Below are 26,196 nucleotides of genomic sequence, written 5' to 3' on the forward strand. Positions count from 1 at the left end.
TGGCTGCAAAACAACACCCCGATCGCTGGGCAGGGTGGGGGGCTGAGGGCCAGGCTGCCCCAGGGAGAGCCCACGTCCTTACTCACCACCTAGCAGGGCCCCGGTCCCCAGCTCCCAGGCCTCGAGACCAGCCAGAGGCTTTGGCTCCAGGGCTGCCCCACGGATGCTGCTGAAAGGGGGAGCCCGTGGCTGGAGGGGCAAGCTATGGGAGCCGCAGCGCGGGCACCAAGGAACGGGACACACGGAGACCCTCCTTCTCCTGCTCACAGACGCCTGGCCAAAGCAGCAGCAGCCCTTCTGGCTAGGCGTGCGCCAGGAGGACAATGAGAAGCAGCAGGACTGAATAAGAAAGTGCAAAGAAGCGGCAGGGGAGGGTTGTCCTGACTTAAGTGTGGAAGCCGAGAGAGACAATCCCTTGCTTTTCCAACCCATGGGGGTAGGAACACAGGGTGACAGCTAATAGTGCAGACTCTCAAGTTGAACCACCTTTGTTCAGAAATGCCACTTGCTAGCTGTGTGGCCTCGGGCCAGTCACCTCACCTCTCTGGGGCCTCAGCTTTGTCATCTGTAAGAGGGAAGACAACGGTCTTTCCATCTCAGCCTCGTTATGCAGGTAAAATGAACACGGATGTGAAAGCAGGGCACCGAGCAAGCTCTCAGAAAACATCAGGAAAATTGTTAAAGACATAGCAAATGTTATTTCACAATCCTGGAGCTGGGGGAGCTGGCATGTCGAAGAGCTGGATGAACGGCCGTGCACATGGGATGTGTGCCTGTGTGTCCAGCAGGTGACGGAGCTGCTACCAGGCCCAAGTTCAACTCCAACTTCAAGTTCAAGTTCACTTCTGCCTCACCAGCTGGCAGCCTTCATAAGGTGCAACTGTGACTGGCTGGTCCGCTACATAAACAAGCCCGGCCACGGCAACAAGTGTTGTCTCCCTCGACGCCAGTGTGTCCATCCAAATGGCAGGGCAAAATACTAACTGCTTTATTTAGTTGGGAAGAAGGTCACGGGGTGAGCCTTCCTGGACACTTGCTGCCCAGCCGTGCTGTCCAAGGCAGGGCTGCAGGAGGCCCCGGGTCTAGGCTGAATGGTGGAGTCAGTGGCCGACTGTGCACTGAGAGGGCAGGGCTGGACCCCCCAGGTCTGCATGCAGCCCGCTTCTCACCATGTCTGGGAAGTGGTCAAACCGCAGAACTGCTGCAAATATGCACTCTGCTCCCCAAAACGTCAAGGTGAGGAGGAAACCAAGGCAAAAACTCCAGGGGTCACTGCAGTGGCCAGTCCCGAGCAGGGGGCAACGTGGATACCTCTGCTGCTGCACAGGCACGCGCACGCACACACCACGCAGGACCCTCCACACCACAGCAGGGGCCAGGCTGCGACTGTCACTCTCCCTGGAGTGAGTCATCTTCTCCCTCCAAGGGCAGTGCTGGGGGCATCTGAAACTAGCCCTGTGTCCTGGAAAGGAAGGCCTCAGGCAAAGGCTCAGTCTTCCCTGAGAGTGGGACCTCACCCTTCAAGAAGCACAATATTAACATTTTTCACACACTTGTGTATCTCTGTAGGAAACTGCTTGTGCCCACAAACTGGAAGCACCCAAGAGAGTGGGAGAGGAGAAATGAAGGGAAAAAATACAGACTTTTTTTTTTTGTTTTGGTGGGGGGTCCCAGGGATTGAACCCAGCCACAGCCACAGTCCTTTTTGCATTGTATTTAGAGACAGGGTCTCACTGAGCTGCTCAGAGCCTGGCTAAGCTTCTGTGGCTGGCTTTGAACTCAACATCCACAGAGAGCCAGGGAGGACTCAAAGTCAGCTCTTTGCAAATGTGGGAAATCCCCAAAGATCCTGAAAGGGTGCAGGGGGATTTCTCCTTAGACTAAAGATTACTCCAGGTCTAATTTTGATCACAATTAAGTATTAAAATCAATGCACCGTTAGATTCCAGTGGCAATCTGCATTTTGGAGTATTTCACAATGCACTTTCAGTTATTTCTTACTTTTCCATAGGAACAGCCTGACAAAATTCATGCAACCACGTCTCTGCCATTTCCTACCTCACACTATTTCTGACAGTAAAACTACATAACTGATTTATTTGAGAATTTGTGAACAGGAAACAAATCCTTCACTTGTACAAATCTCCTGGTTTCTCAAAATTGAGTTGAATCAGCTGTCAGTGTATCTCCACTCATGTGCAAAGTGCCCCACGTGTGCAGATGCCCTTAACCATGTCACCTGAGTCCAGACAGGCAGAATGTGGACCAGAGGCCCAGGACTGGCATAGGAACAAAGCCCAAGAGCCAGGGGCTTAAAATAGAGAACACGGTTTTCCGTAGGAGCAGCCTCTGTATGGAAAGAGGAATTATTTGGAAAATAGCTATTTTATTTAGAGAAAACCAAACCTTGAGAAGCATTTTCTCTCAAGAAGTTGTAGGGAGATGAGACATTTGAGGACAGGGGTCACATCTGATTCATCCCTGTATCTTCTCTTCAGGAGTTGTTAAAAAATCCGAAAAGTGAATCAAGGAATCACTCCGTCAACTTGGACACCTGGCTCTTCTTGGTGTCTAACTCCACTTGGAGAGAACTGCTTTCCTTTTGGAGGCGGGAAGAGCTCGGACTTAAAACAGGAATGGACGGGAAGCCTGTTCCTTCACAGGAACACAGTGGGTCCTTTGGTCCATATCAGAGGGTTCTGTATCCAAGGGGTCAGCCAACCGCAGAACGAAATATTCAGGAACAAGATACTGCCTCTGTACTGAGACTGGATGGACTTTTTCTTGTCGTTGCCTCATAAAGGTTACAGTGTAACACATAGCTCTCACATTGCATCAGGCATGTCATGAGCTATGACTTAAAATACATGGGAGAGCTGGGTGCAGTGTCAGAGATCTAATCCTAGTGACTCAGGAGGCCAAGGTAGGAGGATTGCAAGTTTGAGGCAGGCCTCAGAAACTTAGCAAGACCCTGTCTCAAAATACAAATTAAAAAATGACTGGGGATGCAGGTTAGCATTAAAGTATCCCCAGGTTTGATACCCAGTACCACGCAACCATACACACAGAATAATGATAAAAAGAAAAAGCCTATTAGGCAAAAGGGTTTACGTAGGTTACATTCAAACACTAAGGACTGGAACATCCATAGAACCTGGCATCTGCAGGGGTGGACTCCGCCCCTCACCACCATGAGGGCTGAACAAATCACCTCCCACCCTAAAAAGGACCCTGGTGCTCTCCTGCACTTTGTGCTTTTCTTTCTCCATGCTTCACACTCCCTTCCCATCTTCCTGATTCTGTTGGTCCCAGAGTGACTCAGCGGAGTCGCCCACCTAGCGGGCCATGAATGCACAGTTCTCTGTAGGCCAAGGCACCCAGGAGAGCCGCTGCTTGGCACACCCTCTACCCCAGGCTCCGCTCATCCACCACGGTGTACTCCAGCCAGAGGCCACACAGGGCAGAGTGACCTCCCGGGTTGGCTGATGCCCCAGCCGATGTGTGCCCAGAGCCCAGAGCCTCGAGCACACAGTGCATGCCATCTGGAGCCACAACAGGGGTGCCCGAGGCTGCGCAGCTGGGCCTTCAGATCCTGAGAGCCTGGACAGCCAGGTAGACCGGATGCTATAGGGCAGGAGAGAAGTTCAAGGCCAGACTGAGGTGCCAGCTGACATCTGGGTACAGCTACCTTTACCCAATGGGTGTTTGAAACTGAACTTACACGTGTCTGAGGCTGCCTGATTGGAAACCAGTTCTCCACCTCTGGATTGTCTGGAGTCCCTAGAACTCTCCAAGTGTCCCTTCTTTCTCCAAACCTGATCCACATGTCTGCTATGTTTACATCTGGTGGTGGCACTTGTCTGTTGGTGCTCTCCTTGTCATTAGGGTCAGATCAATTCCTAGTGTGGACTCTAGGCCTTTAAGGGCATCCCTGCCCCAGCCCTCTCCCAGGCCTCTTGAACTGGCCACCAGCATGTGCCTTGGCTCCTCCAAGACCTGGTGTTCCCACTCCACGCTAAGTTCTCTGCTGGATGCCTCCACCTCAACAGCATTGTTGTCACCTGAAGGTCTCAGCAAAGATGACAACCTGTCTGAGGAGACTGAGTGCCCCTTTGCCAGGTTATGCATCAATGTTCATTTGCTCCCATCACACCTGCTCTCTGCCCTCCTGCTATCCTCTACAAACAGTGATGGCCTGCTTGTCCTGCTCCTCACTAGTCCCCAAAGGCTCGGCCCAACTTTGTATCTCCAGTGCTAACCCAGTGCCTGACACACAGTAGACACACAGTAGACACATGAGGACAATTTGATGAAGGCAGGCAGGCAGGCAGGAAATGCCCTCCATTGATGAGCCAGGGGACAAGGCAGGGGAACAGTTACAATGAAACAGAAATAGACACTATGTTTCAACAACAATAGTCAGTGCCCAGCAAATGTTTGTAGGAATTATTATGCGTGCATTTATTTGTGACTGTAAGAAATTCTTGCTGTATCTCGGCACTGTCATTTCAGGTCTATAATAAGATAAAGGAATGCAAGTCCCTTGCTGTGAAGGAAGGACTGGATTGTGGAAATCTCTGCCATTCCTAACTTTCTGATTCAGTAAGACACGTGCTGCCTCCAGCCAGCTGTCTTCTCTCCTCCCTCGGTGACTGTCACTGTAGAAGGAAACAATGTCACAGAAAGGAAAGCCGTGGCTCTTCTTCCTGCCATGTTACCTACATGCAGCACTTTAACCCTTCTAACGACCTTGTGGGGCCTGGATTAAAGACACGTCACACCTATGTACAGAAGGGGAGACTGAGGCCCTGAGGGAGTCCCGCAGGACGCCCTATTTTCATAGGATGTCACACTACCTTCCTAAGATCTGTAGAGCTGTCGCAAATGGACGTGTGTTTCTATGGGGTTATTATGAATCAGAGGAATATTAAATGGACACAGTGGTCCTGGTGTAATCTAGAGCCCAGGGATTTGGCAAGCACGAAAGATAACCATTCAGAAAGACACCTCTCCCATTAGCAGCCTGGTCAATCAGTTCTTGGGTTTACATTTGGCCACAAGAGACAAACACTCACGGACATTCGCGTGCAATTTAGGAAAACGCTGAGATACGATCTTCAGAATGGCTTCCGGTGGAAGAGTCAGCATGGCCCGGAGTATGGTCCAGGGCAAGCTGCGGTGACACCACCATAAAACTCCCCTCCACTTGGGTGGAGGCAGCAATTATGGCTCAGGAAGAATGTGATGCTGCTGGGTGCCAGCCTGTGCGGCCCAGCGACGGGACAAAGGGATTATTCTGCTTCATTGTTAAAATGCAGTGTTTATTGTTAAAATACGATCGGGAATTAAAAGGGGCATTATGAATCATAAATATTTGCATGCCATTAATGTTTGAACAAAAGAGCTGGAAGGGCTAAGTGGGGAGGACTTCTTTTCCCATGAAAAACAGCGCCTCAAATTACAGCGCATATTTAATTTCATCTCTGCCATCGCTAATCTGAAATCTCAGTGCCTGTTGCATAATAACCCTTTCGGGGCCTCAGAACTCCACGGGGCTGAGGAATAGGGATAAGTGTCAATTCTGCCTTCTGGAAAACTCATCCACTTTGACCAACAAAGAGCAGGCCCCTGGGTGATACTGTTGCTTGCTATGAACTCACAGTTGTCACTGTCTACTCCAGAGTTGGTGTCACTGCAGAGATCTTACCAAGCAAAGAAACGAGCCCCGGCCCATGCTTTACTGGGGGTAATCCGTCCTCACTGCCCTCCTGGCTCCCGTGGAGCAAGGCAGAATCGGGCTTGGACTGGTCAAGCTACTTGTTCATGGTGACGTATTTTTAAGTCAGGAATTCTCAACTGCTCCTCAGGGGACATCTGGCAATCCTGCAGACATTTCTGGTTGTCACAACTGGGAAGGAGGTGCACTGGTTACTGGATCAAGGGCAGGAAGGCGACCAACATTCAACAGCTCAGGGAACAGCCCTGCACAGCACAGAGCCACCAGGCTGAAATGTCAGCAGTAGCTCAGGTGAATCTGCTTCCTCTTGGTGAAGTATCCAGTGAAGCCCACGTAGGACCGCTTGGCTCTACCGCCTGGGGCAAAACAGTCCCGGAAGTCATCCGTGTGCAGATATTTCCTGAGTGTCCCCATAGTCTGCCAGGCACGGACCTCATGGCTGAGGATGCCACTCGGAGCTTCCTCTGGGTATGAGCTGGGTCTCTTGCTTGTGGACGATTCTTGTCGGTCCCCCTCCGGATGCTTTCCAGACACATCACGGCTTCTGTTCCACCGTGCGGGGGTCCAGGTGACTCCTGGAGTAGGCCCCTCCCACCACAGACCTCCCCCAGCGACCTTCACTTCCAGGCACTGTCCTGTGGGCTCCGGGCAGTCCCCAGCTCCATTACCAAGGGAACGCCCACCTGGACTAACTCTTACCATCACTAAAGACTTGACACACAACTGAGCTCTCTGCCAAACCTGGGAGCTCCGAGGAAGTGAGAAGTAGAGCGTCCCAGGGGAGCTAAAGCAAGCAAGTGGAGAGAAAAACAACGGAACAGTCGCCGCCACTTAGTCCAGAAATGCAGCCTGCCACAGAAGAACACCTGGAGGAGTCTCCTTAGACTTGGAGATTTCAAACCATCTCTCCCTGAATCTCAGTACAAAAACAGGGGAAAGCTAACTAACTCATGGGGGGACGTGGGGGACACTCCAGAAGCACCCAGCCGTGCTTCTGCTTGTGGAAGCCACAAACCCAGCGCAGGGGCAGCAAACCTGGCTATGCTCAGAGACAGGCCAGAGAGCTGGGCCTTAGTCTCCTCTCCTCTCCATTTTTATTTCATGTGCACACACAGCCCTTTTGGAGTCTAGGGCTCTGTGGATTACAATTACCATGGCCTTACTGTTAGCACTTTATAATTCTAGTAAACTGTGCCCATCACATTAATTGATGTTCATGAATCAGTGGATCTGTGGCCCCTAGAATGAAATGCTCAGGGAGAGCACTGGATTTGCGCCATGTGACCTCCATGAGGGAGTGGCCGCAGTCAGGAGACTCCCTGGAAGAGCTGTCCCTGATGTGTGGACCACCCCACTGGCAGCCTCTCTCTCCTCTGGCTACCACACAGCCCTGATGCCAGGTGAGTCTGACAGACATGCAGCGACAGCACAATTCTATGCACTTTAAACACTGGGATGTTTTCTTTTTTAAAATCTTAAATTCAGTGATTCTCTCTCATTTCATTTTTTTATTATGTGTAATTTTTTTTTTCTTTTTTTCAGTACCAGCGATTGAACCCAGGAGCTTTTAACCACTAAGCCACATCCCTATCCCCTTTTTATGTTTTATTTAGAGACAGGGTCTCGATAAGGATCTTGCTTAAGGCCTCACTAAGTTGCTGAGGCTGGCTGTGAACTTGCAATCCTCCTGCCTCAGCCTCCTGAGCTGCTAGGATTACAGGCTTGCGCCACTGCACCCGGCTGCGTGTAAATTTTTAAGTTAAGTTTTTCATAAACTTGGTGGGGAGACAGACATGGTGGGGGGAGGGGCAAGGGAGATATGACAACTTATGAATACTGCCGTGCTAGGTCTGGGCTTTGTAATTGGTCTCCTCAGTTTCAGCATGACTGACATTTTGGATTAGGACTTTGTTGGAGGAAGCTGTCCTGCACAGAGTAGGATATTTAGCAGGTCCCTGGCCTCTACCACTAGAAGCCAGAAGCAGTCCTCAAAAATCATGTGTGATAATCTAAAATGTCCACAGTTATTACCAAATGTCCCCTAGGGGTCAAAGACCGGAAGCTGATAGCCACTGAACAACAGGAGTATTCTTAAAATTGATAAGCAGAGCCATAGATAAGATAATAAGCGTGACCTCCCCACAGTTTCAAATGGAAGGACAAAAGCAAAACATTTATCATAGGTTCTGGAGACACTAGTTAAAGAGGCAGAGGAAGCCTTATTGATGACATAAGTTGACAGCGTCTTGTTAATGACAGATAGATAGGTGGACAGGTAGATAACTAATAGCACACAATGGTTTCAGATAGGAAGAAGGAACACAGCCATGAAGTCCTGCAACCAATGGCCTGGGCCACCGGGAGTGTTTCCACCTCCAACACCCCTCCTTCATCATCTACCAGCACGTCCGTGGCTGACGGCACTAGAGCCAGCCACGTTGCTGAGCATCACACACCTTTGTTGAGGGCCGGCCAGGCCCCCTCACTGGCCAGACGCCTCCCTGGGTCAGGTGGTGGGGAGACTGGGCAGCGTGGGCTGCCCGTGCTCCATGATTATGGTCTTAAATCTCATGGTAAAAGCAGGCAGTAACCTAAGTTGTGAAATAAACAGGAAAATTACTTCCATCTTCTTAGGGAAAAATACAGTTTAAGTGGTTCCTGAATAAATGCTTCCTCACTGAAGAGCCTCTTAGGAAGTGACTGGGATTCCCTCACAAGTTATGGGTCCCCAACTCCGTGATGGCCTCATTGGAGAAAATTCGATAATTGAATCTCAAATGAAATTCCTGGATGGGATATTGCTGCCCAGCGTAGGCTAAAAGAGGTCTGGCAATGCTGGATTCCCAAATCAGAGCAGCGCTAAATGAGCGCCAATCTAACTCCATTCCTGACACAGACAAAAATGCATCTCTGTTGTCTGTAGAACTCACGTTGGAACTACGCACTGAGGGAAGGCACCACTGAAATCCACGAATGCAGGCTGCTAAATACAACCACCACGTGTGGGGTTCATCGGGCCTGCACCTTATGGGGAGCAGACAACACTGGCACCTTTGAACAAATTCATAGACAGCTCATTAAATCCACTTGACTCACTTATTAATTTCTGTTAATTCTTTAGTCTGGGAAGTGTCATCAGCATGGATTTAGTCCTCAAAGACATCTTGGTCCAAGAAATCCCTCAATGGAAGTATGTATGGTCACACACACACACACACACACACACACACACACATACCCACACACACACGTAACCGGCTAAGAGTCCAACAGAGTCTTCAAAAGTGGGCAACCACTGCAGATTGATAGCACAGTCGGCCCTCTGAATCCACAGGTTCTGTATCCATACATTGAACCAACCATAGATCTTATCTATACAGACTTTTTCTTGTCATTATTCCTAAACAGTATAGTATGACAACTATTTACAGGGCATTGACATTGAATTAGGTATGGGCAGCAGTCTAGAGACAGCTCAAACTGGACGGGAGGATGTGACTAATGCAAATACTACATCACTGATAGAAGGGATCCAAGCATCTGCAGATTTGGGTATCCAAGGCAGGGGGTGCCCTGGAGCCCGTTCCCCATGGATACGGAGGGGCGACTGTACACGTTCCTCATAAACATCCCTTGCTGATCTAAACTTGTTTTATAATCATCAGCAGAGAGAGAACAGTCATCAGACATTACACCATCTCTCTGTTTCAACAAGTAATTTTTCTTTAAAACTGGAAAAAAATTCCAGAAATACAGAATATGTTCTTCTATAACCAGCCTTCTCCACCCTCCCTCACCCCTCGCCAACCAGCACAAAAAGAAAATACAAAACTGATTTATTAGAACCAGAGGCGCGTTGCAGCCGCTGGCTGGACCAGTGTTTATGTCTCTAATGCTTGCTGCCGAAACAGGAAGCTCTAAAAATCACTCAACCATTACTTCTCTCCGAGGCACTTTCTGATTGATAGTCTTCTGTCTTGACCAAAGAGAACTGGCTCCACCAAGCTGGCTGGTGAGGAAGGGGTCGAGGGCAGGCGGAGAGAACAGCTTCTGCCCATCAAGTGAAAAATATGTTCGTACAAATAACCTCAATTAAGAAAAGCTGTCCAACACCATGGGCAATGGCTGGCACTTCATAAAATCAGCAAGAGGACCATGAAGGGATAAATTGTGACACTGTTTGTTCAGGCACAAGTTTTCAAGTAAGTTTTGCTCTGGTCCTTGCTACAGCAAGGCTTTAAGCAGGGCAGAGAACAACTTGCTTGAAGAAAGTGCTGTTCCTCTTTTATTGGCGAGTGTAAAAGAGAGTGAGAAACCTGATCTCTGGAGATGAATTCAACATCAGATCACAGATGCAAGCTCATGACCTGCCATGGAAAGGCGGTATTTGCCAGGGCTGGCTGGGGCTTGCTATATCAGAAGCATGTCTTTTTTCATCCTTATTTGCTCACAGTTAAATCTCAAGAAAGCAAATTTCAATCTATATGCTATTTAAAAGTGTAGATCAATAACAATAGAGAAAAAGCGGGTGGGGGATGAGAGACTGGGTTTTAACATAACTGGTGTCCTCTTGTATTTTCTCTAGGAGATCTGATTGCCATCCTGTATCTAGAACGTTATCCGTGGAATGTCTCTGGGGTTGGCAGATGGATTTTTTTTTCCCTTTCCCTGTTATATGAAATCTGTAATGTAGTAGAGAATGACTTGGATTCTATGATATTATTGTGAGTCATTCAGACCATCTTTCAGTAAAAACCACTACATAAGGACTTGTCTCTCATTTAGAATATGGGTACAGTTCGCCAGTTCCCAGTTATACCTTCTCTTCCTCACCACCACAGTCTGCCACTCATCTGAATGACAACGTGTCCATTCTGTGCTCGGAATGATGTAAAAGAACCTTAACAATGTAAATTCCTTAAGTAACCAACCTCACATAAATATGAAACAGCCCAGAGTTTGACAAGAGAAATATTACAACTGGGAAGATATCCACAGTGAGAGCGAAATGAAGGAATTTCACCTTATAAAAGCGTCAAGAAAGGATCCTACATTGAAAGTGGACAAGGTTAAGGTTGCCAGGGAAACCATCACAAACACCAAGAAATGAAACCTCATCCTGACAGGCCTCAGAACACTCAGCATCCCAGGACTGGGCCTGGGATTCCCAAGGTGGCCCTGCAGCAAGGGGCTGGTGCATACAAGAGGGAACAGGCTGCAGTGTCCATGACAGGATGGGCCCCCTCCCCTTTACAAGTGATTACATTCACCCACACCTGGTGGCCATCCAAAGGCTTGGAAGGGCAGCCTGGATGGGATTTATCTCTAATCCTGCTAACCAAGTCCTGGCTATAACAAAAGAAGGCCACAAGCAAAACAGCTCAGAGGCAAGGAAATGCCCACCTCATTTACTCACGTATTTTTTCATTTTCCAGATATCTACTTGATGAAACCTTGTGCTAGACTGAGGCACTGTGGTCGATGTGAAGTTCTAAATTCACGGATTCCTGGCCTGGCACCCATGGATCCCCAGAAGCTTTACAAACAAATTCCAGAAGCTCTGGAAACTTAAAATTGTGCAGGAAATTTCGTACACAAGGGCATATTTTTCCTCCTGGGGAAAAGTCTTCCAAAGGATTTTCAAAATTACGTATGACATTTTCAAAATTGTATTCTGAGAAAAAAGAGAAGGAAATCTGCAAGGGATTCTCTTTCCCTGTTTATGATGTGGCTGATGATATGGTTTGGTAGATTTCTTGTTTGGTTCTGAAATGAAATAACTACAGCTGTATTCACGGATGGACCGATTTCTCTCTAGCTGATTAAATACGTCAACAGGGACAAAGCACTCACAGATGTCATTGCTAAAATTTCTTAGATGTCTCCACCTGAAGCCGTGACACACTTATAACTCTGAACATATCGGGAGCATGTGCATTAACTGCAGGTAAAAACTTATGCAAACTGCTGTGTTCAATAATCTCACTAAAGAGAATCACTTTTGACCCTGAATTTGGGATTTTCTGGAGATGACTGATAGTCCCAGGCCATGTGGTTAAAATGTGCATTGTTCTGAACAACCAACTGTATCCTCTCCTAATCTCTAACTCCTAGAGCCCCCTACTCCCTCCTCCGGGAACAGCTATCTCTTCTTCCTTGGCTATTTATCTTTTCTTCCTTTGTAAAGGTGGTCAATTCACATGGTGATACTGAATCAAAGGGAGAAACTTTCCAAGGCTGAGATATAGCCTGAATTAGATTTAAGCTGCCAGGGAGAAAAAGGAGGAAATGGAAGAAAACGAAGAAGGTTCGGGCTTCTGAGGCCTTCACCCATATTTTTAGGGGCCAGTGCAGTTAGCAGGGCTGTGGAAGCCGGACAGGCAGGTTTTCCCAGTTACAGGCTGAACCCGAGGTTAGGAGCTGTGATTCTGGACTCCAGCCAGCGCCCGGACAGATCAGTTTTGTACAACAGAAAAATTGGTAATCTCTGGCAATTTCTCTGAGGTTTACGATCCCCACAGTCGGGCAACTAGGAAAATAAAGGGAACATCTTTTTCTACCTTTCATCCTGCACTAGGCACCTGGTCCCTTTGGGAATCCATCAGATGAGTGGCTTTGGATAGAATTAAAAATTGGTACTGAAATGAGTAGATGAGCAATGGACCTTCTGGGCCACCATGGGTTGCATCAAGACCAAGGGCTTATTTTCAAAAGCAGAAAATGAAACAATAGATAGTCTTAAGATCATCTAATTAGAAAAAAAGCAACAATGAGACTTTTAAAGGATAAGATTCAGTAAGGAAGATTAAGACTAATTGTCAAAATTAGTGAGAATCATCTGCTCTCCTCCTAATGAGAAGCAAATTGCAAAGAAAAAATAAATAAATAAATAAATAAAAGCAAAAAGAAGAGGAGGGGGAGGAGGGGGGGAAGAAGAAGAAAGCCTGGCAGGCTCTGATGTTGACACTTACACTAGAAAGAACAAAATCAAATTACACTTTACAACTATGGAGTAAAATTGTGAGACCAAGTCAAATTGGGCCTCTTGATAACTCATTTGTATTATGCATTGATAACCCCTTTGTCCCCCCAAAATCACTTAAGACCAATATTACACACGCTAGACATAATCAGGTCAAATGTTCAATTAGTGTTCCTGTATTTTTGATTACTTATTATCATTCATGGGAAGGAGAGTCTGTGCAAAACACATATTGCCATTTATGGCATTGAGTTAAGTTTTTCATTCCAGGGTATGAGAAGACAGCCCAGCCTCGGCTGCAGCTATGTCACTCTGGGGGGTTTATGCAAACTCAAGGGCACACTGGCACAAATCAGGCAGCCGAGCGCAAACAATCCACGCCTTGGGGAAACAGTTCACTGTTACCCAAGTCAACGCAAGCACCTATTAGTCACCCACTCAAAACAGAAATGGCCAACAAGGGATAAGAAATCAGCCCTCACTACCAGAAAAATAAGCACGCTGCTTTCAAAACTCCTTCTCTACAATCACCGATTTACTGCACGTTGCCAGAAAGCCACTATTGAACTCCTTATGGGAAAATGTCACTGGCGTGGGTCATTAAGTAGCTTTGAAAACTTTTAGAATCAAAATCTGACACACAGCCCCACACAGACGCATATTATGAAAATAATCCTTTCTCTGGAAAAGCAACCAAAAAGATACTATACTCAGCTATCAATTTTGGAAAGTAGACATCCACAATAACTGGACTAAGACTGTTAGCCAGGCAGGTGGACCCGGCTTTTATTGGCTTCTCACCCATTCTGCTAGCAACTCATCCGGGGCCTTCAAGATGATTTCTAAACACACATCTCTGAATCATAATGCAAATTCCATTTGCTGAAAGGCAGGGACTTTTAATATAACAAGTGAACCCATTTAATGACTTGTGCTTTTATATCTTATAGCATCACTCGTACTTTCAATAAATGGATATGATTTTCTCTGCATTATCCTATTATTAACATAGTTACTACTGTGAGCATATATTTTCAATCATGTTCTAAGTTTTTCATTTTCTCCAGCTATGATTCTATTATGAAAATGATCCGGACAGCAAGGGTAGCAAAAAACAAACAACAACAACAAAAAAAAACAGTCCCAAAATCCAATACTTGTCTGCCCCTTTCCCCTGTTCCACTAATCCAACTCTTTAAGAATGCAGATTTTCTAATATTTTTGAGTGCCTTTATAAAGAATAATGACTACTCCTGCAGTTGATCTTTTCATTTTTTCTTTTTTCCAATACAAGGACTATTGTTACTAGGTATTTATCGTGTCTCTTTTATTAAACTTGAAAAAACTTTTATTCCTAAGATTATTCAGTAGTATATTACAGAAATAAGATTTTCAAAACGAATTATCCTGCCTCTTTCAATTAAACTTTTGGTGCTTGTTCCCGTGTATAAAATGTGGCTTAGGTTTTTACAATGCAGAGAAAAGACAATACTTGAAAATAATTGGAAACTTGAGATGATTACAATGAGCCAAGATTCCTTTTCTTGCTTTAATACTTTGATACAGTGTTAAAGAGAAAGAAAAGCAAAATTACCCATATAGCTGAACTAATGCAACAATTTCTTTGGATTTTCTGGTTTCTAATGTCATTAGTACCTAAAATGTTAAGTGGGCCAATTCCTCTCCCCAAATCGTTACAAGGCATTCAAAACAAATGTAACAGGAAGGGCATATTGCCCTCAGTAATACTGACATGATTTCTTCCTATTTTACCCTAAAGAGGTAAGCCTGCCTCAAACTATGCTTCCATAGCCTTTCACTAAGAATCCCTTGAAACTATTCAAAGAGGTCACTAGAAATCCTGCCAATTGTCACAGATTGCACATGAATCATAAATTCAAGGCTTACATTACTTGATTACCAAAGAACCCCCATCATATAATCTGTTTCCATTTGGTAAATTTTATATTTTCACATTTTAGTAAAGTTTAGTAAAACTTTGAGGGGTTTTGTTGAAATTCACAATTTGTTTTGCATGTTCCATATCAGTCTTAAACCAATTTAGCAACAGAAAACAGTAACATAAAGTTAGATTCTGTTTAAAACATTGAATTTTAAATAAATATTTTCAAAAAACTTCGACATAACAATATAATAAAGACCATCACAATAACTGCTGGAAGTTTTGAAATCTAAATTGGTCACCACATAATATTTTGTGTTGCAAATTCAATTTTGACAGATACATACCTCTTCCACTCCGACCGACAAACCTGAGGTCATTGAATCTTGCCACTTGGTTCTTCATGGCCGCGGTTGCATTTCTAAGCTCAGCCGAGTAGTTTTCATCATTGCCAGCCATTACCGTGACCAGGGTGCCATCTGGAACATCCCCTAGAGCCACCACCTAGACACCAGTCAAGGGACAAACACAGGCATCAGGAATGTCATACATACACTTATATATCATCTGTGAAGCAATTGTTCTAAAATAAAATGTGTGTTAAATGATACCTTCTAGTTTGCAGAGGAACATAATCATAACTTAAGCAACACAAGGAAACAGTTAATAATGGGAAGATTTATTCTAATTGCATTATGTATAAGTAAATATAATTTTTTCCCTGCTGAAACTCTTACTAAATTCACCTCATGAAGGTACCTAAGGTCATATTGCCCAGCTGGAATGACTAACAATGGCAAGGACTTTGAAAAGCTATGCCATCTCATGAATACAATTATCCTCTTAATTCCACATATCTGAGAAACAGAATGTCTGTGTTTGTGAGTTTAGAACCTAACTCATCTTCTATGTGCTCAGACCTCCACTGATGGGCCTAACTGAGCCTGGACTTCAAGTACTTAAACTTTTTTTTACTAAAACTAAATTCAACCTTTGCTAATGATTCTTGAATGACGTAAACTGTCCCTTTGCATTTCATCTTTGGTCCCTCTACTGGGTTTGATTATATCAAAATTTCACTAGCAGTGAATCCTGTCAGGCAAGGGGAGTGGGGAAATCAGATAGGTAACCTTTGATTATTACTAGTTACAAAACTGGCAGACCTCAGAGAAAAGGTCCTCCCACTTTGGCAATTCTCAAATCCAGGGTGAAACTGGTTTGCATTTTTATATCTGTGAGTCCCAAAGATGTGTTAATTATGTCCTGATAGATGACTGAGGTTTTATCCAAACTGAGCTCATCTTAACCATGAATTCCTTTAATGTAATGAAAAATATGGTTTATTATCAGGACTACTGAAAAAAACCAATAGATAAGTATTTTGAAACTCAGGGAATGAAACAGGAGTAACTCAAGGTAAACTGCTCTGAAGAGCATGGCCTGAAGATGCTTTATGCCATGGTATCCATTTCTTGGCCATTGTGTGACCCTGCTAGAAACAGTTTTCTTGGTCTAGACATTAATTATTGGCTTTATTTCTATTGTTTCAAAAAATTTTCAACGTGATCATAGAATTTCAAATCCAAATGCCCCAAGTTGGACTTGTTCCTATCATTTCTGATCTTCTCGGTGAAGATCAGTAATCTTTCTCAATCAGGAATGACGTTTGTGTTATTCATTCCAATGGTATAATTGTTTTCTGGTGGTTTTCCAACTGCTAACAATCAAGGATTCCTTAGTCTACTGTTAAAATTCTTCCCCCTGTTTTTCATCTCCCAATTTCTACCTCATAATTGTTACATCATTTTTTGGTGGGAATTTCAAGTCCTCTCTCTGTATCTGAATAAGGCTGCCAGAGTTTCCTTTGTCTGACACCAAAGTCACATTTCTCAGCATTCCCATCCTCATTATGAGCTTAGTCATGGCCCCTTTACTGTGTCCTTCAGATGACCATGTGCTGTTTTTATTCACAGTGGCTACTTCAGCGCCTAGGTTCTAAGGAGCGTAGCAGAAAATGAGCCCGTTACTCTGAAAGGCAAAAAGCTCTGGATCCTAAGACCTCACCAGGACAACCTACTCCCAAGGCACTAGGTAAGTATCTTCCTCATCTATTTCACCCAATTTACACTGTCAAACAAGATCTGGGCCTCTTATCTTTGTTTTTAATCCTTTCATTTCAATTGTTAGACATGTTTTCCATCAAGGAGATTTTAAAACACTGGTATTTATTCTCCAAGCAATCTCTAATTAGGTATTTAGTTCCCATTATAAGTGTGTTTGTTGCCATTTAATTAAGAACCCTAATACGACAATTTTCTTTTGTTTCAAAAGACATTATTGAGATAAATCTCCTTGATCAATGAATTATTTTTACCTTTTCTTCCACTCCTACAAAATATGCTTGCTTTATTCTGCTCTTTTTAGTTTCTTATTTTTTTTCCTCTTTTTTCCCCTATTTTCACTTCCCTCTGTGAACTTAGCTCACAGTGTTGAAATGCTCTCCTTTCACACTGATTTTGACTTCCTCATCCTCACCTCCCTGTGGTGACCCAGGCTTTTCTATTTTGATTCAACATGCAGTAAATGTGCAGGGTATTGGTCCACGACATGGCTTTCAAACTGAATAATTCATGGTCGGGCCCAAATCGGTAAAGAGATTAAGATGAATAAATCTTGTTTTATAACCACCCAAATGCATTCTGAATCTCTGTGCTGTTTCTCTGGTCCTCTACCTGTGCCTCTCATCTGTTCAATTAGAGAGCTGGCACACTCAGGAGGTGGTCACCAAGTAGAAACAATACAACATGAAATTATCATGGTGGCTAGATAAGAAAAGGTTGTGATGTTGGAGTACAAGAATAAAAAAAAAAAATAGAAATGCAACTTTCACCACTCCCATTTTCTAAAATGTAGTGGGAATCCAAGATTTTGGGGTGCTCAGAGATCATTTACTTGGCCTTTTCCTGATCTCTGCCGGATTGGCAGGGGGAGTTGTTTTCCAGGGTAATGTCATTAATAATGTATCTCATCCAATGAACAAGCATACTCAGGCTAGTTTAAAATTTTTTAAATGTAAAAGTAATATGTCAGCTAATTTGATCCAGTTTTTTTTTTGTCACTGATAGGCAATGTGAAGAGAATGAAGAAATATCTCATTTCAAACAGAAAAAAAGAAGCAACTGGAATGAAAAGCTATAAACAATAGGTAAGGGAACACAAACATTGACATTTTAACACAGACCAAACAGACAAGAAGGGACTTGCTGGCCAAAGACATCTCATATTTTGTTTTACTTCTCTGTTTCTAAAGTATCAGGAAGTTGGGCAAAATATCAACTCTCCTCTGCACTGTATGGACCTCCCAACACTGCTCTTTACGACTCAGTTCAAACTGTCATTTTCAACCAATTCTAATGAGGTTGAAATTACAGTTACAATTCATTTACTTCAAATCCCTTAATCTTCCAGTGTTTCAAAGAAGGCTATGGAGTGGAACACAGAATTCAGCCGAGATGACATTTAATGCATAGCTAGGGACGGTGATCTTGGAGCCAGAAACATTCCTTTTTTACAGAAAGCCTATCACCATCAGCATCCAAGGTCTCCAAACTTCCCTGTTGAAGGCATGTTTATGTCTTTGGACTTTGGTGTACCAGGGCCTAAACAAACTGTAATATTATAGCATTGCAAAATCTATCCTAAGCCATCCAAACAGCTCTGTAGGCTGCTTCTGTAAATACTGGGCAACACGTAGCAAATTTAAGATTTTCTCAGTGGTAAAAATATGTACCTCATCTGTGCAAAAATAAAGGTCTGCTATGGGAGGAAGGGGGTGGAGAACAGGTTGGGAGGCCAGGACACATAATTAGGACAATTTTAAAGAAAATTAACAATTTCAAATCTCTCATGAGTTCTCAAGATTAAGGCAGAGGATTTACACATAGAATTTCAGAAGACTCCTAAAGAGGCACTTAAATGCTCTTTTCATCGATATTATCCAACTTTATAATTGTTTCACATTTTCTCTTCTATATCATAGGGAAAATATTAAAATCTCTAAGGATTAGCTTTCTAAAGAGATTGAGGTTCACTTAAATGAAATTTTAAAGGAATACTTTTTTGAGAAACAGCTTAGGAGGTGTTTGGTGGGTAGGTATGTACAGGGTGCAGCCGGGACCCACAGTAAATCAAGCCAGGATGCAGGCGGGGTTGAAGTTTCGCCTGCTTTTATTCTTACTCTTTAGGTTTACTTCTGCACTGAAAATTCTGTCTACTCTTTCAATTATGTAGTGAGCAAGTCTCCTTGAAGAAGGAGCCTCTCTTTTCGGGACTTGGTGACAGATATTAATCAAGTGGTTTTTCTTTGCTATCCTTTTCTTTCTCCCAAATGTTCTTGAGAGACCCACTGGGACTTTTTGAAGGAGCTATACACCTTGACCCTACAGTAGCCTACAGGCACAGTAAAGAAAATTAAGACTTTTTTTTTTTCTTACAGTGAATTGTCTAAAGTCATTTTTAAAAGGAAATTTATATATAGTTATTGCAATTTCTGCTAGAAGGAATTTTATGGCTCATAAAAGCAACTTGTATGACTTTTCATTCTTTTCGAAGAAGACTTTCATGTGGTGGCTGAAGATTTTGCATTGGCCTAACTCCTTTTTATTAAGCATTCAGTGTCTTGCTATATTGGGGTGTGGGCTCAGAGGCAGCACAGAGTTCAGAAGAGACCCTGATTTCTTTCCAAGGGAAGCCACAAATCCCTTCGTGGGCTGGTGTGTCAGGGGACCAGCCTTAAATGGTCCCTTCAGTTGATTATCAGCCTGTCTTCTCACTGCTCTTGCCTGACAGTGACCCCAGGACCCAGCCCTGTCACCCTTAGACAGTGAGCTAAGAGATCTGCCAGCACATGTAAGGGGATTAGAATGATTTGAAATTGAAATGCCCCCCAACCCAAATCTAAATAATCAGAGGAAGGGAAGGAAGAGTCCGCTGGCTTCTCCCCTTATTCTCATTCCTTTCCCCACCCTAAAAAAAAAAAAAAAAAAAAAAAAAAAAAAAGCTTTCAAAAAACCAAGTAGAAAAGGAGGCAACTGCAAATTGTGTTATTTTTTTAAAAAATCACAATCTAACTTTGGAAAGTGTGTAAACTTTAAAAATGAAGAACCCCAACTTTTTTTTTCTAAGTGAACACTATTCATTGTAATTAGATCAAAATCTGTCTAAGATCTGGACCTATAAAAAGCTTATATTACATTAATCTTCCCCTTATAAGGAACAATTATTTTAAAAATACATATAATATTTTATGAGTAGCCAATCTTTACTGGTTGAATCACCTGCCTTATTTAGCTCTTTAAATGAACAGGAAATGACCACACTGATTGTACTAAAAAGCTGCACTTTTTAAAACCCACCAAAGACAGAATCCCCACCGCAGAAATTAAATTCCTTCTGCTGGCTGCCAGGGTAGTAGGGTGGTTGTTTAAAAACGCCCTGAGGTTGTTTATATATCCTAGTTGAAGGCCAAGGTTTTTAAAGGCAGCTCAAAGCTAGGGCAAGATCAGGGGTGAAAAGTGAACCCAGACCTTTTGAGCTGCTCTGCTGAAGTTGCCAGGTCTACCCTGTGCCCTCCACTAACAGAAAAACTGTCGGATTGGACCTCCAGGCTCTCAAAAGACACCTTTTGCTGCCTGGGGCTTAATCTAGGTGAGCAATGATAACGTCTGGAGGGTTCCAGGAAAAGAAACAGGATTTGCTACTTGCCGCTTTGGGCAGGAGTAGACTAGAGGCTCGAAAAACTCTTCGGAAAACTTTTGCAAACTTAGCTGTGCCTGCTGTGGACTTTGTACATGCTAATTCCTATAGGGCGGTTTTTAAAAGGAGGGGAAAATCCCTGACAGTTTTCCTGGGTGGTTTGTTTTTACAACCGGAAAGTATAAAAGTATCTCTATTTTATTTCCTGATGCCTTCATCTGAGACAGACAAAATGTTTTGAGTGTTAAGCCAGAGGTGGTGAGAGTCGTATGAAAGCATAAGGGCTTGTCCCTTGCTAGGTTATAACTTTTCCTACTTTGTATCAAAGGTAAGGCCCTTGCTAGGGAGGTCCCGGCTGGCCCTCAGTGAATTTCCTAAGGGCATCCTGATTTTTCAGCTCTCCCTGGATGCCGCTCTGGCGGGTTGAGGCGGGTCCCTTCCAAGGGTCGCCACGGCAACGCAGCATCCCGCATCCCCAGCGCAGATAAAAGGACCAGGGGCAGCGGTGGGTAGCGCCGTCTGCTTTCTAGAACCCGGCCCCGCCTGCCTGGTCGCTGCCTCCCGGGTCGCCCCGGGCATCAGCCGACCTGTACTGGTCCTCCCGTCACCCACTCCAGGCTAAGTACCTTGAAAGCGATGGGCAGGGTCTTGTTGCAGCGCCAGTGCGTGGGCAGCACAGAACAGAGGAAGTTGGGGCTGTCGGTGCGCACCAGCTCGCCCGGGTGGTCGGCTAGCACCTCCACCATGCTGCGGTCGCCGCTCCTCAGCTTGCCGGCCAGGGCGGCGCCGGCGTCGGGGGCGCCCAGCGGCAGCGCCTCGCTCATCTTGCCCGGGCTCAGCGCGGTGGAAGGCGGCGTGAAGCGGCGGCTCGTGCTGGCATCTACGGGGATACGCATCACAACAAGCCGATTGAGTAAGGACCCTGCAAACAGCTCCTACCGGACGGCGACAAGGGCGCGGATCTTCAGCAAGCAGCTCCCGAGAGACCAACATACAAGTTCAGAGGCCTTTATTACTGCGGGAGGGCTAGGGAGGAGGGGAGACGAAGTTACCAACAGTTCAGGATAGGGAAAGTTCTAGTTACGCCGACCGACCGGCCTCAGACCCAGGCAGGACTCCTAGCAACCGGCCGCTTAGTGCATTAAAAAGTGGGCAACCAGAATCCAAAGTCAAATTGCAAAGGGAGCCTATCTTCTTCTGAGTCTTGCTTTGAGAGTTTAAGTTCAATCTTTGGCTATTAAAAATGTTTCCGGAGGCAAAATTCCCGCACTCTCTAAAATATTTGTGCGGAGAGCAAAACGACCAGCAAATACATGGTTTGAAAGTTCCAGTAGTTAATCGCCTGTCAGTATTTTTTTTTTTTTTTTTTTTTTGGGCAGGTGAGTTTTGTCTAAAGTCCCATCAGAACACAAAATACAGGAGTGTCTTCCATACAGGGTGCCCCCTTTATCATGAAAAACTGGCTTCAGTCCTCAAAAGCAAGAGCTGTGACTTCCAAAAGTTGTGCTAATGTATGTGAACTTATATATAAATATATACATATGCTACTTCATAAAATATTTACAGTACAATCTGTAGAGAATTTAAACACAACAGAAATCCATTAAAGTCCGCTGCAGATTTTTTTTTTTTAAGTAGCCTTGAAAATCAGCTTCAGTAGTTGGAAGAGGGCTGGGCTAGAATTACTTGTCATGTTCTCTCAATAAATTCTGGCAAAATACTCAGTGCGGAAAATTCAGCTTTACAAAAAATTCTAGCTAAACTTTAAAAAAAAAAAAAAAAGTCCAAGTCGATGATACTCAGGGTACAGCTCTCCAGATCTGAGAACTTGGGTTTGGGGATGTTGGTTAAGTTTGTGGCTGATCCTGTGGTTTGGTGGGAGTTGAGCTGCAGCCGAATCACACACATGCAGACACGCACCCTTCAGAAGCCAGCCACTGTCTACATCGGCTCGGTGAGTCAGCCCAGACTTGGGCAGTAGCGAGATGATCTTCCTCCAACGTCGCCCCAGCGCCGGCGGGTTAGTTCCTCCGACGCACAAATACCCAGGAGCACCGCGTAACCGCAGCAGGTGGAGCGGGCCTTGAGACGAGGCTCTGCGGCGCAGATCGAAACAGAGCAGTCGGCTCGAGTTACACACGCGCGCACACACTCCCACGCACACTGCCAAGCACACGCAACTTCACGGTTAGCCGGGAACCGCAGCGCACTTTCTCCCGCAGTTGTCAAAAGAAACAATCGGGGAAAAGTTCACAGCCAGGAAAGAAGTATAAACAATCCAGCCAAGAAGCCAGTTCATTGAAAAGTAAGAAAGAAGGAGGGGGAAAAAGAAAAAGAAAAATTAAAAAGGTCCAACGCAGGTCAAGGAAAAGCAGCAAAGGTTGACTTTCTTGTGGCGTCCCCAGGAGCCCGGGTTAGAGATGCCTGCCGGCGCAGGGCCGGGCAGCGTGGTGCCCTGGCTGGGTCCGGCCGCGGGGCGCCCGTCCCGCCCGCGCCCGCTGGCTCTATGAATGAGAGTGCCTGGAAATGAACGTGCTTTTACTGTAAGCCCGGCCCGAGGAATTCCATTCCCTCAGCTCGTTTGCATAGGGGCGGCGGGCGGCCAATCACAGGCCTTTCCGGTATCAGCCAGGGCGCGGCTCACTGCCGCCTGCTCCTGGAATTGGCCCGCGCGCCCCCGCCGCGGCGCGCTACTGTACGCAGGCTCGGCGGGGAGTTCGTGGCGGCTGCCGAGGCCACCCCCGCGCTCCCCGCACCCACGCGAGGCGACGCGTACACACGCACACCCTCGCTGGGGGTCCCTCCCGGGTGCTGACCCCAGCACTGCAGCAACGCGCTTGGTTGCAGTGCGGTTCGCCGGGTTTTGCAGCGCGCAGCGGTGCCACAGGCGGCCACAGTCCGGAGACCCAGAAGGAGAAATAAGGACCCAGCCCGTGAGCTGCGCCAGGAGAGGCCTAGGCACCAGCTACAGGGAGGCGCCTGGCGTGCCTTGGAAACACAGCTGCCGCCGCGAGGCTCCGGGGCCGGTCCCAGCTGTGGGAAGCCGCCCACGGCCAAAGCTCCGCTTCCCGGGCAGGGGTGGGAGTCGGCCGCAAGGGGGCCGGAGGGCCCGGGACCCCCAAGGCCTGGTTGTCAGCTACAGCGAAAGACGCTGATCCGTTTATTAAGACCTGACGATGCTCCACCACCCGACTGCTGTGTTTTCAGCGTTTTCCTTTATTAGTGTTTTCGGCCGCGTCCGGCTCGGCTCCTAGCGCGCCTCACTCTGGCTGAGTGCTAGCGGCCAGCAGAGGAGTCGGGTCGTAAGAGACCCCAAAGAACCCGGGGCCGGAAAGAAAGTTGAAAGCCTCCCCTCGCTGGCTCCCGGAGCGTCGGCTCCCCCAGGGCCGGGAGAAAGCCTGCCGCGGGGCCCAGCGGCTGTCCGCTCGCAGCAGGGGCCGCCCCAGAACCACCCTTCTGCTCCCCGGAAACGGCCCCCGCTCCTCCCCGCCCCGCGCTCCCGTGGCGGGGTGTTGAACCCACCCGGCTCTGCGCGCGGCAGGGAACTTCCCCCTAGGCCCGTCCCCGCGGCGCCGGGGGCATTTTCGCGGAGCTTAAAGGACCCGCCCCTGGTCCGGCGCGCTGCCCACTCCCGCGCCCCGCCCCGCATCTGGCGAGGCTGCTCCCTTCCTTCCCCGACCCCCAATTCCTTCGGGGACCCTTCATCCTCCGAGCTCCTCACCCCTCCCCATGACAAGGCCGAGTCCCTCAACAACAGGAACTCCCCCGCTCCGGGGGTCCCTCACTCGTCCCCGCGGGTCACCTCCCTCCCCTCGCGGACATGCGGCTAGGGTGCTGGGTGCTGCCTCTGGGGCCTGACGGAGGAGGAGGCCGGGTCGGGCGCCGAGGTATTTCCCGGGCGCCCGGGCCGCTTCCCTAGCCCCAGGCCTGGAGAGGACGGCTAGCTGCGCTGGGCGCCAGGGAGGCCTTCGCGAGGCGCGGCGGGTCTCTGGCTCGGGGCGGACGCCAGGGGGCAGCAGCGGCCCTCGCTCGACGCCCGGGGCTCCGGGCAGCAGCGCAGTGCACCCAGAGCGCCCCGACGGCGGGAGCTCTGCGGTTCTGCCTCGCGGCCTTCGGGTCGCCCTCGTAAGAACTTGGGTTTAGGGAGAAACGACAGGAAACGGCCGCCGGAGACAACTTGAGCGGCCGCGTCTCGCCTCAGCGGCCCTAGGCAAGCGGCTCAGCTGACCTGGCTGGGAACCCGCGGGGCCGGGGTCCCTGCTGCCCAGACTCTGCTGAGTCCTGTGTTTTCCCGAAGGCCCTCCGCCTGGTCACCTCTGTCGGCTCACCCGGGACCCTAGATGCTCCAGGTGACTCGGGTGCCTGGGTAGAGTCGCACTCTCCAGTCCCGGGCCTCGCCTACCCCAGCTTTCTGCATTTCTCCCCAACGTGGGCCATCCCCTAACTTTTTTGCGCCTGAAAAACAGGGACACTGCCAGCACCGAACTACATTTTCTTTGTTTAATTGGGTCTGGGGTCTCTGGAAGAAAAATGCTCTGCGTTCTTCTTTCTAAATGATTTTTTGAAGAAACCTTATTTCAGTTGTTAAAGCCCGAATGTCTATTCTCTGACACTCCGCCTCGGCTGCGTGAGGCCACACACTCGCTTTGCTGCCGCCTCCCGCTGCCGCTCTCCTGCCTGGGGCCATCCTTTCGTGGTGACCCGGCGCAGACACTGCCTGCTCTAGAGGCGAGTTCGGGGCTAGTGGAACCTGTTCTCCTGGGCTCGGCTCAAATACGCTCCCCAAGAGCCGACCGAGGGCTCTGGGGGCCACCGACAAGTGCATCCCCAGGGAACCCGAGGGACAGGGATGAGCAAGAGTGTGGCAGAGACAAAAGTGGGCTGTGATTCCACGTAAGGAGCTGATTCAGGAGTAATCTGCCTCTCAGAGGTGAAAGGAGGCTCCTCTGGACTTGGCCCTTTGCCTAAAACCCTAAACCTCGCGAGGGACTGCGGGTGGGGACCTTGGCTGAGTGTCCGCGGGGAAAGCCAAGTTCCCTTTCACAAGGAAAGTAAGTTACAGCACCTAGCTTAACTTTCTAGGGCAGTTCCCTGGGTGCTGCTCAACTGAGTTTCAACCCATAAACCCTAAGTTCCGAGCCAGAGGAAGATAATAGCAACGAAAGCTTCTAGATCGGGCCGCCTGACTTGTGGGCTTCCTCGGACCTGTGCGGCTTGTGAATGCGCTGCGCGGTGCACACTTGAAGAAAACTAGAAACAAACAAAAAAACACCGCCCCTTCCTTATAGAGGAACTAAAATGAATGACAAGCGGGGCAGCTTGGGGCTCCACTAATGGGTACCTGGGATCCCTTAGTCGAAGGGCTTTTTACCGAGTTTAAAAAGTACTGTAACACCGCGTAGAAAATGAGGAATTCCTTTCCACCGAGAGCGCTCATTTCAACGACAATATAGAATTTCCTTTCCTTTGTATCTCCAAGAGAGAAAGGAAACATTACCAAGCTCAATCCCAGTGCTACCCAGAATAATACAAAAATTTACTAATATAAATGAAAAAAAATGAGACGCAGTGATGTATTGGGAGGATGCTATATGAAATTCTTCTGAATTTGTTGCAGGGGGGATATTTGAACATGTCCAAACAGGAATGAAATGTAAGTTTCCACAGTGAATTAAGAAGTAGTTGATTATCTGGAAGACGACGATTTCACTGGAGAACAATAACAGTTCATTGACATTTTCTTTCCACGACTTTAGGTGGTCTCAGAAAACATCTAAATGTTTTTGTATTTTTGCTTTTTCGAAACCTTTTCCAAGATAA

The 26,196-nt window shown here is 46.9% G+C and overlaps 1 protein-coding gene across 5 annotated transcripts in view; it reads right to left on the bottom strand.

Moving 5' to 3' along the window:
* Runx1 (RUNX family transcription factor 1) overlaps nt 1–26,196 on the bottom strand; it is a 228,483-nt gene that overhangs the window by 67,613 nt on the left and 134,674 nt on the right. For 4 of the 5 annotated variants that reach the window (XM_046439090.2, XM_046439087.2, XM_046439089.2 and 1 more), the window contains 2 exons: nt 21,003–21,256; nt 14,970–15,126 (listed from right to left, as the gene is read on the bottom strand). In XM_046439090.2, the coding sequence (XP_046295046.1) occupies nt 14,970–15,126; nt 21,003–21,256 (411 nt within the window). Of the gene's footprint in view, nt 1–14,969; nt 15,127–21,002; nt 21,403–26,196 lie in introns of all 5 variants that reach the window. The other variant, XM_058577285.1, reaches the window with a different exon arrangement.

The sequence above is a fragment of the Marmota monax genome, unplaced genomic scaffold (assembly GCF_021218885.2).
Source record: "Marmota monax isolate L192 unplaced genomic scaffold, Marmota_monax_Labrador192_F-V1.1 WCK01_AAM20220418_F8-fsc00125, whole genome shotgun sequence".
NCBI classification, from domain to species: Eukaryota; Metazoa; Chordata; class Mammalia; order Rodentia; family Sciuridae; genus Marmota; species Marmota monax.